At 54.1% G+C, this 10910-nt stretch overlaps 2 protein-coding genes across 2 annotated transcripts in view; one reads left to right on the top strand and one right to left on the bottom strand.

Annotated features, from left to right (window-relative positions):
- LOC109518242 (fibroblast growth factor receptor substrate 2) overlaps window positions 1-348 on the top strand; it is a 5775-nt gene extending 5427 nt beyond the window's left edge. The window contains exon 7 of the mRNA XM_019873977.1: window positions 1-348. Coding sequence (XP_019729536.1) covers window positions 1-212 — 212 coding nt within the window. The 3' untranslated portion in view covers window positions 213-348.
- Window positions 349-1327: 979 nt separating this feature from the next.
- nup160 (nucleoporin 160) overlaps window positions 1328-10910 on the bottom strand; it is a 10644-nt gene continuing 1061 nt past the window's right edge. Inside the window, exons 3-34 of the mRNA XM_019874022.1 lie at window positions 10267-10477; window positions 9941-10166; window positions 9652-9842; window positions 9350-9589; window positions 9189-9286; window positions 8785-8869; window positions 8637-8705; window positions 8467-8550; window positions 7390-7560; window positions 7217-7316; window positions 6986-7151; window positions 6769-6899; window positions 6102-6262; window positions 5862-5998; window positions 5704-5774; window positions 5453-5621; window positions 5279-5348; window positions 5014-5112; window positions 4811-4933; window positions 4576-4671; window positions 4360-4454; window positions 4197-4293; window positions 3995-4100; window positions 3761-3915; window positions 3620-3680; window positions 3280-3390; window positions 3069-3192; window positions 2546-2647; window positions 2330-2471; window positions 1820-1945; window positions 1577-1672; window positions 1328-1493 (exon numbers count right to left, since the gene is read on the bottom strand). Of these exons, the coding sequence (XP_019729581.1) occupies window positions 1410-1493; window positions 1577-1672; window positions 1820-1945; window positions 2330-2471; window positions 2546-2647; window positions 3069-3192; window positions 3280-3390; window positions 3620-3680; window positions 3761-3915; window positions 3995-4100; window positions 4197-4293; window positions 4360-4454; window positions 4576-4671; window positions 4811-4933; window positions 5014-5112; window positions 5279-5348; window positions 5453-5621; window positions 5704-5774; window positions 5862-5998; window positions 6102-6262; window positions 6769-6899; window positions 6986-7151; window positions 7217-7316; window positions 7390-7560; window positions 8467-8550; window positions 8637-8705; window positions 8785-8869; window positions 9189-9286; window positions 9350-9589; window positions 9652-9842; window positions 9941-10166; window positions 10267-10477 (3997 nt within the window). The 3' untranslated portion in view covers window positions 1328-1409. The remainder of the gene's footprint in view (window positions 1494-1576; window positions 1673-1819; window positions 1946-2329; window positions 2472-2545; window positions 2648-3068; window positions 3193-3279; window positions 3391-3619; window positions 3681-3760; window positions 3916-3994; window positions 4101-4196; window positions 4294-4359; window positions 4455-4575; window positions 4672-4810; window positions 4934-5013; window positions 5113-5278; window positions 5349-5452; window positions 5622-5703; window positions 5775-5861; window positions 5999-6101; window positions 6263-6768; window positions 6900-6985; window positions 7152-7216; window positions 7317-7389; window positions 7561-8466; window positions 8551-8636; window positions 8706-8784; window positions 8870-9188; window positions 9287-9349; window positions 9590-9651; window positions 9843-9940; window positions 10167-10266; window positions 10478-10910) is intronic.

Raw genomic sequence — 10910 nt, 5'->3', positions numbered from 1 at the left:
ACGGCAGCGACCCGCACACGCCGCGCACCCCCACCTCGCCGCCGCCGCCCGGCACGCCCACGCGCCGTACCGAGCTCTACGCCCTCATCGACATTGAGCGCACGGCCGCCATGTCCAACCTGCAGAAGGCGCGGCCGCGGGACGACGGCACCTCGCGCAAGACGCGCCACAACAGCACTGAGCTGCCGAGCAAGAGCGCGGCTGCCTTGTGACTTTGTTCTTCTTCTATGGTACAAATCAGTATTACTGAAGCAAGCATTCCATTCAGCTCTGTTCATGCTGCTCCAACTTCCTGGTACACGACTTTCTTTTTTGATTGCGCCACATTAAAAGTATCTTTTCTTTGTAGCTGGTGTCGTTTGACTCTCTAAAGTGACGGGATGTCACCGTCCTTGGCGACTGCATGGAAGCGTCGGCCCTCTTGCGATTCTGGTTTTTGCCTCGCACTTCCATTTGCTATCTGAGCTTGGAGGGAATCGTAGTTGGAGGAAACAAAGTAGGGCTGGAAACTCCATTTAGGGTTTCAATGTGGGTTTTAAACGCGAGTTGGTGTTTCAAACAATGGGGAGGGTTTTAAAGGAGAGTTTCAATCTCGGCTTCGGGTTTCCAGCTAAGTTTCAAAATCGGTTTTCAAACTTCGGTCAGGATTTCAAAAGTAGCATTTTAGACTCGTTAAGGTTTCAAACTACGGTTTGGGTTCCTTTGTTGGCTTAAGGTTTCAAAATTCTGGTTCGGCGTCGTTTGGAAACATGGACACAATTCTCCAAAGCAAGGATTGCCCACCTCATCTGGCCTTGCTTGAGTCGTTGTCATCGTCCGTCCAACCAAGGTTCAGGAAAGGTGGCCTCAAATTTCGAGGGCTCCAGAAATGACTGTGCCCACGTTTCAAATCATGTATTCGCATTTAAGTGGAGGTAAATGGCATCAATCTGTTCATTTATGCGTTATTCTGAGCCAAACTGCTCCCCGTATTAATTGCATACTGTTATACTGCCTGCAACATTTCTGTCTGGATGTTTAGAATTAGCAATAGCATGAAGCTAGCGAACCAAATGTTCAGCCGGGTGCCTCGTTTTAAAGTCGTCTCTGCTTTTTGGCTCAGCTGGGAGTGGCAGTAAACAGATTGCAGCCTCTTTTTCGGAACAAATGCCGTCTGTGTGCCAAAGTGCTGCCATATGGCGCTGCAAGTTTGCCAAGTCAAAGGCAAAAGTCAGCCAAACAACAGCTTGTGTGCCAAATGGAGCTCTGAGCGCCGCTCTACCAATTTCAAATGAAAACAAAAGTGTCGGTGTGGCCAGTTGGCAAAGGTGCTCAGAAAAAAAAACACTTCATTTTTCATAATACAATTTATTTTCTCATCAGGTAACAAAAATTGATATGTACATGCAAAAGCTTTCAAGGTCAAAGGTTTAACGACTGGCGAGCACCATCCTGGTGGCGTTCTCCACCATCTTGTGATAGTCGGCCAGTTTGTCAGCAAGTCGCTTGTAAAGCTGAAACGGCAGCAAAACGCCGCGGCGTCAACACAAAGCACTTCCACGGGAACGGGAAGCGAGGCGAGAGGAGGAAGACTCACGTCTCGGTTGGTCTGCGTGTCCTTGAGCACCGCCATCAGCTGATCGATGGGCGTGTACGGGAGCCAAACGCACGGATTGCGTGCCGAGAGCGGCGTCTGAGCGGCAAACGCGATATTTGTCACGATGGGTCGGCCGCCGACACAAGCGAAACAATCGGCGACGGGCTTGTGTTCTCATGCTCGTTAGCGTGCGCGGGTGTGGACGAGTGTGTTCCGGTGCTTTGCGGTGGCAGCAAGCATTACCTTGATCCCAAAGTATTGGTGTCCGCGTCCCAACAGCGCGTCCACATACTCGATCGCCAACTCGGCCGCTGCGTCCAACAGGTCGAAGTTCAAATACAGACGCAGCAAAGCCGCCGCATCCACTTCCTGTGTCGGGCAAGAACGGAGCTTTGTCGGATTGACACAATACGACCACATCTACATCCCGATTATTGGCTGCACAATATGGGACCTGCAGCTGTTTGATGCTCTTTTGGGGGAATCCGGCCAGTAGAGGGTAATTATCATCAAGTCGACTGGCGATAAACGGATGTTTAATTTGGGTCAAATGCGAACCTGAACCATTTTTTGGACGGTCACATTTCACCCTACCCAAGTTTGCAAAAGTAGATTCTGATCAACTGTATGAAACGTTCGCGATGAGATCCAATCAGACCCGCAGCGACACCTTTTCCCATATCAGTGTTCAGTCTTGCAGTGGATTTGCTGTTAATTGTGCTGACAAGACGACGGGATGTTTGTGGGGCGCACTTTGTAGGACTTGACGAGCCAATCAGGTGGCGGGACGCCGTGTGACAGCAGCTTGACAAGAACTTGGCGGTGGTGAAGCCCGTTGGATGACGGAAACTCCGAAAGGAACCAAGACAGCAGGCGCCACGCCTCATCTGTAGCGCTACAAACAAACAAACAAAAGTGTGATGTCACGAGATGGAATTCTCCAGTGAAGTCGAAGCGTCCCGACCTTACCTGGACTCTTTCGTGTTGACCACAGTCGAGAGCTGATTGGCCGCCAACCACAGCCAGGCCTCGTTTTGAGCCTCCTCGCCACCAAACTGAAGCTTGATGCACCTGCACACGACAGCATCGACTCGTTCGCCAATTTCACATTTCAACAATATGATTACTCGTCATGATACTGCTTGTCCATCTACCACTGGACTGGACATCTGTACTTTTTTTATTTTTCCTCCTTCAAAAAAAAAAAACACCAAAACAAAATATTAAAATTAAAACTGCATTTAGTTTTTGGGGGAGGGCATGAGGCTGCAGTGCTGACAATTTCAAACGTGTAAGCAACTTCACTGATGCACACCTGCCGGTAGATGGCGGTCACGTGCGTGACAAACTCACGAGATTCTCATCAAAGCGGTCGCCTTTTCAGAGCTGGTCATGCAGCTTCAAAGCCGCTGTGACCCGAGGTCGCGAATGGATTTATGGGTGGAGCCACTGCTGTTGCATAGTCATGACAAAAGAATTCCTCAGGACTCACCTGAAGGTCAGCGCGTCGAAGAGGGGCGCCAGCGGCAGCTTGAAGACGCCGCACAATTGCCGGGCGCACGTGAAGAGTCCGGCGTCCAGCAGGAGGCGCACCAACTCACAAGGACCGGTGCCGACTGAACACAAGGGGGCGCACGCAAGCGCCACGCTTTAACGGCGGGGCAGTTGGACGACGTGGATTGAAGAGTCGAGGCGTTGCGTACCTACGACGGCGGCCGCCCGAGGCTGATGTTGCACCAGCGCCAGTCGACAGGTCGCCATCATGAACTCTTTCTCCAGGTCGCGTAGCTCCAAAATGTCCACTTGGCGCTTGACTGATACACAGGAAGTGACATCACACACGTTTTTTGTTTTTTTTAAAAACCTTTCTTCTTATTGGCTGAAACATTCCCCAATTAGTACAATTTTTCCACCTCCCGCTCTGTGTAATGCTCAACGATCCTACAAAACAGCAGCATAAGCCGGACTCATGATGTTGGCGGTTCAACGAGTCTGGTGCCGATACGACACGCTTGGTGTTGATTGACAGGTGTCAAGTCTGACCTGGTGGGCCCACAAACTCGCCGTCAGAGTTTCGTTTGGGAGATGCTCCCGGATGCTCAGACTGCAACAAAAACAAACAAAAAAAAATTCCATGAGCCAAGCCCGTCGCAGGCACGACGGGCGTGGCTCACGCATGCGTACCTCAGAGACGGGCAGAACCATCCACGCGTACTCTGGCCGGATGAGGCGCAGACAGTTGATGGCGGCCAGGAAGCAGTTGACCTGTTTCTTCAGGCCGCGCACCGAGCAAACTTCGCGCCCCAAACGCACACCCAGCTCCAACATCACTGTCCCCGCTACACACACACACAGAAAGCGACTCAGTTCGTCTGCGTGTGAACACCGCATGCGCCTGCTCCTGCCGCGCATGCGTACCTTTCCTGTAGTTGTGTCGGTTGATGTGAAAGGCATAGAGGAGTTCGTAGTAGTTGTGTGCGAGAAGGTCGACGCCTCTCGCCCGCGATTCGATGATTCCGACCACCTGATGAGAAGGAGGGAAGGATGAGAAGGAGGCGGGGCTGATGGTCACGTGACCAAACCAACGGGAGTCTCGTCAAAAGCGCTCGCTTTTCCCGACCTCGTCGTGCAGGTTGACGTAGGAGAAGTGGACCAAGTCGTGAAGCTGAGCTCGCTCGCATAGAACCACCACCAGCTGACGGAGACAGTCCAGCTGCCTGCACGCAAACACACATGCGTGTGTGTCACATGTGCGCGCATGTGACACGTATGTGCGCACTCACATGCTGGAGTCCGGGTTCTGGATCAAAGCCTCGTAAGCTTCACTGTTGTGTCCGAGGTCCAAATGGTGCTTGAAGATTCTGGTCCACAAGGCCGCCTGCGCACAATTTTATATTATTTTTTTGAGGGGGGTGGAGCATTGTGCTAGTTGGACTTCAAGATTCCGCCCATCCTGTGTGTGTGTGTGTGTGTGTCTGTCTGTGAGGGGGTGGGGTCACCTGACTGCTGACGTCATTGACGGCCTCAGCTAACGCTAACATTGCTAACTGGATCACAAGCTCCGGTAGACCGACATCCTCCAACAGACGCAGCACCTGAAACCAACGCACGCACGCACACGGTCCGTTAGCGGTTAGCATTAGCACCAATCTTTTTGTCAAAGTGCCATCTGTTGGCATCAGCACGCCGCTTTTCGCAGTTGCGCCATCCGCTAGCATCGACGTCAGCACCGACCTTGTTGTAGTAGCGCAACGCGGGCGAGCACGCAGCAGCTTGGTCGTCCTCGGCTCCCGTCAATCTCATGAGAAACTCTTCCTTCTCGACTTCGGTGGCGGCTTCTTGGAAGCACTGCAAGGCCTGACGGGAAGTCGGGAGGCGGTGAAAGTTGACGTGACGCGCCGAACCCTTTGAGGTTTGCCGCGTGTGCGTTTGCTCACCTTGTGACCCTCGCCATTGGCGAGGTAGCATTGAGCTAACATGAAACGGCAAGAGCCGATGTTGACCTGGCACCACGGAGCAATCAGACGCACGTAGTCCTGCGTGGACAAAACGCAAAAATATACAGAGAAGAGAGATTTTATTTTGCCGATTGTTCAGTTTGACAATGACACTCGCTCACGGTTACGACGGTTTGCGATAATCAGGTTGCGTTTTTTGAGGTCACCAGGCACGGTGACGACATCGCGGCTGCGCTGCACTGACCTGCAGCTGAGTGTACTGACAGTTGGCCATGAGGCATTCTGGGAAGCTGAAGCTGGAATTGCTGGGCCAGCTACGACGCGACCGTTAAGTTAGGACAACGCATTCGCAAAACGCATCCGTCGCATCAACACGCCCACATGCGGCCCATCGTCATGGCGACAGCGGTGAGGATACAGCAGCTGAGCGAGCAGCTGCACAACGTTGGCCATCGAGTCGTTCCAGGCGGTGGCGGCGGCGGCGGGGGGGCCGCCTGCAGCCGCACTCTGGGAGAAGACGTGACGGACGGCCAGCTTGCGTCCGCAACTCTGGTAGAACATCTCCACCGCCGACTGCCGACTCACCGCTGGGACACGTGCGGACAAACACGTTAACGCCCACATTCAAATGGACAGGAGCGCGTGTGCGCACGCAGCCTCGTTGCCAACCTGCGGCGCTGTTGATGAGCGCGGGCGTGTCGTTGAGGTGTAAGGCGCTGAGGCGCTGCAGGTTGGCGTCTCTGGAGAAACAAGGGGAGCGGGAGGTGAAAGGTCAAAAGCGGAGGCGGCTCTGGCCTCGCTGGGCGCGCGCGCGGGCGTGCACTCACGCGGCATCGTCCGCAACTTGCACGCTGACACTCCGGCTGAGGTGGCGGAGCAGGAAGTACGACGACAAGAGCTGGGACGTGCGGGGGATCACTTCCTGTTGGATCTGAAGTAGCTGAGGCCCTCCGCCCGGCAACACCTGGCGTACGCAAAAGCTTCCATGAGCGCTGCGCGCGTGCAGACGGTCGGTCGCATGTCCGTCTGATTTTGAGGCGGGGAAATCCCGGCGTGCGTTCACGTACGTGTTCGCCGAGGCGCAGGCAAAGCTTGAGGAGGAGCAGCGCGTCCCTGCAGAGGAGCGTCCGCGTGGCGCTCACATGACTCAGCGCTTGGCACACCAGCGACACGGCGGTGGCGCTCGAGTACAACTGAGACGCGCTCATGCGCACGCTCATGCTTTCACCTAGAACACGTGCACACACACACACACACACACACACACACACACACACACACACACACACACACACACACACACAAGAGTCACTTCATGCGGAGCAGGTCCTTAAAAGGAGCAAATTGTTCTTCATGCTGTCAACTCATTGACTGCCATGGAAGTTTCTATCGGTAAACTTTTTTTTTGTTTTTTCTTTTTTTAAACGACTTCCATTTCACTGAGTTTCATTCAATGTAGAACTTGGAACTTCTGGGAATTCTATTTTGTGCCCTACGTGAAAATGTGTGTTGATAGAACAACAACAAAAAGTCTTTGGAGCTTTGTATCCTTGATTTGTGAGGAAAGTGCAAGGCCTTGAATCCTTGAAAACTCAACTTCAAAAAATTAAATAAATAAAACTTGAGAGGACAGCAAGAACATAAATTTGAGTTTGATTTGGACTTCTCGGAACCTACAGAAGGAAGTAAGGAAGGAAGGAAGGAAGGAAGGCAAGAAAAGGAGGGAGGCCATACCCGGTAAGAGTGGACCGCCCCCATAGTCCAAGTCCGTCTCCAGGTCCAACTCCGTCAGCAGAACCAACATGGCCGCCGTCGGGTTGGAAACGTCCTGCAGTTTGTTCTGAATGTCCTCCACCACGTTTTGACTGCGCACAGACACACACGCACACGCGCACGGTGACCACGATGACGTCGACACGTCCGCGCGCGCGTGCTCATGCGGGCGACCGACTTGTCCTGCGCCAGGATTTTGTCCAGGATGAGCTTGGCGCTCCTCTCGGGCGACTCGGCGTGTTGGAGCGCGCTCTCCATGTCGGACGCCATCTCTGAGGACACCCCGTCCCTCAGCACACGCAAACAAGACATCAGCGCGGCCACATCCGCGCCTACTGACGATTCTGAACACACGCCCGCGCATGTCAGGAAACAGATGCGCATACGCAGGAACGAGCCCGGGGCTTACCCTCGGCGAGCGGCACATCGTCTTCGGAAAGGAAGTGGTCGTCAGAGGACAGGTAGAGATGGTCGATGGCGAAACAAGGCAGCAGGAAGGAAAGGAATCCCTAAAAGGGGCAAGCGCGCTCGTCTTGATGAGGAAAAGGCGCGGAAGGAAAAAGCGCGCGCGGCATGGCGTACCTTCTTGAGCAGGCACGCCATGTGACTGTGAGGACTGACGCTGATGGCGAGCGGCGTGGCCAAAGCCTCCTGGTACTGAAGGCAGCATGTGTACAACTTGGACCAGAATTGCACCTGCAGGTGGCGATATTCCTCCTGGGAAAACTCAAACTCCGTCACGCTGCTCTGGAGCTGGAGAGGCAAACACAAACAAACGTTCAGATCGAGGCTGAGAGGAACCCTCGTTTCAATTTGCCGATTCTTCAAGCCATGACTTTTTCTTCTCGGTGGAGGAAGGCTGCTCAAAGTGCGCTTCCCAGGAATATGCATTTGCAGGGGCACCGCCCAAACTCCCAAGTAACGCCGAAGAAAATACTATCAACCGGGCGGCTAACTAGCATGGCTAACGGCAACTCCTTTCGTGACTTCATAAAGCTCGGAAGAGCAACACATTCCGCGACATTTGAATATGATTTGGAATAACTCAATAGTGACCCTAAGGGAGGGCGCGTTCAACGGCAAAAAAAAACTTCTTTACCACGACATCTCAAAGCTGTTAATCGCACGACAGTGAGACAGGGGTGCCTTGAGATACAAATGCCTTGACTTGTGAGTTTTTCAGGGCATGAGCCGCCACGTTTGGTCTTGAGAATCGACGGCCCTTGAGACCGCCGCCACACTGCATGGAATCCGTTTCCTTGCAGTGGAAGGACGCTGCCAGTTGGGGGCAGTAATGTGCCAGTTAGGAGCTTTGCCAAATGCCAAAAGCATTTTTTTAAATGCCGGGGGGAACACCGCATGTTTTGACTGGCTTTTTCTTTTTTGGTACACTACAATGCGGTTGAGTGCAAGGTTTCTTTAAGGGGTAAAAAAATTGGGGCTGTTTTTGCATCTCCATTTCAATTGCGAAACACGTGTTTTGAGATTTGAGTGTGGTCAAATTCCACTTGCACCTCAAGGTACCAGTGCACCGGGGATCAAGTCAGAATCAGATCAGCGGCGCAAGCAAACGACACAAGATCTTTCCTCTTCTGAAGCTAACAGGAAACTTCTCCTCTTCACCGTCTCGACGATGACGACGTCGACGATGGCGCTCACCTCGTTCTCCACGGCCAGCGTGACTTCCTTCTTCAGTCCCTCCCACGAAACGTCCGGGAGCACGTCAGGACCTCGCCGGAAGATCTGATCAAAGGCAACGGCGCCGGTCAAGATGGAGCGTCACCCGCGCAAACGCCGATTGGTCCGTTGCCACGGTAACAGCCGCTCACCTGCAGAGCTTTGACGATGGCCGCCGCCGTGAAGCGATGCGGCGAGAAGATGACATCCAAGTAGGTTTCCTGTCAATCATCACATCGGAAACTCGCATTATTTCGGCAAGCGTCCGACTTGATGCCGACTGACTGACGGACGACTCACTCGGGGGTCCTGATCCACGCCGATATGGACCTCCTCTTCTGGGCGAGGCTGAACAAACACCTGATTCCACTTCCCCGACACGTTCCTGACCAACGACAACAAACGCCTTTTCACAGACAGGAAAGGAAGGGGCAATTTGTTGCCAGACAACGTGAAAGGGCGTAGCAGACAACACGTCCAAATCGTACAGGAAGGAAGGGGGGGTGTCACAGAACGGAAGGAGGAAATGGCAAACAGGAAGCAGTTTATCACAGAAAGTCATCAGCACGAAAAAACAGAAAAAGGGAGGTCGCAAGGAGGAGGGAGGAAATGGCAGACAGGACAAAGGAAGTTGCCAAAAGCAAAGAGGAAGTCATAAGCCGCGAGGAGGAGGAGCGAGCGCCGTAGCGCAATTTTCGACTGACTGCTCAAAGTTGATGCATTTGACGACGGCGTTGTTGTCTTCGTCCAGCCACAGGGCCCAAACGTCGCTGGCGGTCAGCGCGAAGTCCACCGGCGTCTCCTGCGGCCAAACATTGCGGCCGTTCACTTTTGGGAGACGCTCATGTACGAAGCTTCCACTTACCTGAGCACAGAAGAGCGAGGAGATGTGCTCCAGGCTGTAGCGGTTGTTGTCGTCGGCCAGCAGCTGCAGTACCACAAACTGGCCCATGTGGGGCGCCGCCAGGTACACGGCCAGGCACAGGCCGGAGGCCGCGCAAGAGGTCAAGCGCACGCGGTGGCCCGTGCCCGAACACCGCCCGGCGCCTTTCCACACCAGCGGCATGTAGTCCAACATGTCCGCCTCCAGCAGGCACGCCTGATCCTGAACACGCACCCAAATGATTTGCTCCTGCGCGCGGCCGTTTGCGTGTGTTGCCGTCTCACCCGAAGTGACCACACGCGCAGTTTGTGGTCCAGACACACGGCCAAGACCAGCGAGTCGTCGTCCAGCTCTCGCGCCGCGACGCTCGCCACACCGTCCCACGCGCTCTGCTCGCCGCGCATGGCGCTCGGGATCCACACCGACAGACGACGCATCATCCAGCTCGTCTTCAGTTCCGTCACAAAGGCCTCGCCTGTGCGCACGTTGAGACACGCCGACAACCAAAGTGACACACGCGTATACACCAAGACGTCAGCGCACCGTGGCCATCAGGTGGCGTGCACGCCGCACCTTGCGCCGCATGCGCGGGCAGGGTGACGACCACGACGCCCCCCGCGGGCGAGGCTAAGGCGTAGTTGGCGTCTCCGTGCTGCGTGAGCCACACGGCGCTCACTCCCGCGGCGCCGCCGGCGGGGGAGAATGCGGCGGGGATGGCGGCGCCGTGACACGCGTCCTCCAAGTTCAGCTTGCCCACGTCCGTCAACACCGACTGCAAGTGAAGCTCCGTCACAACGTCCTGAACAAGAACAAGTGGAAGACGCGCGTAGGGCGTTAACACCGAAACACGCGAGTGCGGCATGTCATGTCGGCCGTGAGGAAACAATAAGAGGACTTACGCTGCGATACATGCGCTTGGGGTGCGGCAGCAGCATCCTGTGGACGCTCTGATTGGTGGCGACGAGGACCACCACGTTGTTGGGGGTCTCAGCCACGGCCACGCCCCCGGGCATCACCTGGCAGTGGGCGAAGCGCAGCCGGACGGCGTTGTTCAGCAGGTTGCCGTCCAACGAGTGCTCCATCAGCTGCACCGCGTCGCCCGAAGTGGTCCTGACGGCCGCCCCGCCCGGCAAACGGGAAGCATTATAGGAGAAAAGCCGAAGATAATTTACGGGGCTGGCTAAACTCAGCCACCACGTGGCGCCACATTCTTCCGAAAATAAACGGCTGCTAGCTCACAACATCACCACCACACAAACAACAACAAGAAGCAACTTCAATATAGCACACCGAGCAAGCTACATCGCCTCCAAATGAATTCTGTCACACCAAAAGAAGAGGCAGAAGAAAAGAACATAGAATCACGCTGAGCAGAAGAAAAGAAAGAGGAAAAAGAACAAGTAAGCATGCAGAAAAAAAAGAAGCCGAAGAAGAAAAAAAGACAAAGGCTAATAATGCACCTTTTGTTAATATCTATATCTTATATTTATATTGCATTCTATACTGTGTACAGTTCTTTTTCTGAAACATTTATTTTTTTGCA

The sequence above is a fragment of the Hippocampus comes genome, unplaced genomic scaffold (genome assembly GCF_001891065.2).
Source record: "Hippocampus comes isolate QL1 unplaced genomic scaffold, H_comes_QL1_v1.1 scaffold298, whole genome shotgun sequence".
NCBI lineage: Eukaryota > Metazoa > Chordata > Actinopteri > Syngnathiformes > Syngnathidae > Hippocampus > Hippocampus comes.
This window is presented reverse-complemented; position numbering and strand designations above follow the sequence as displayed.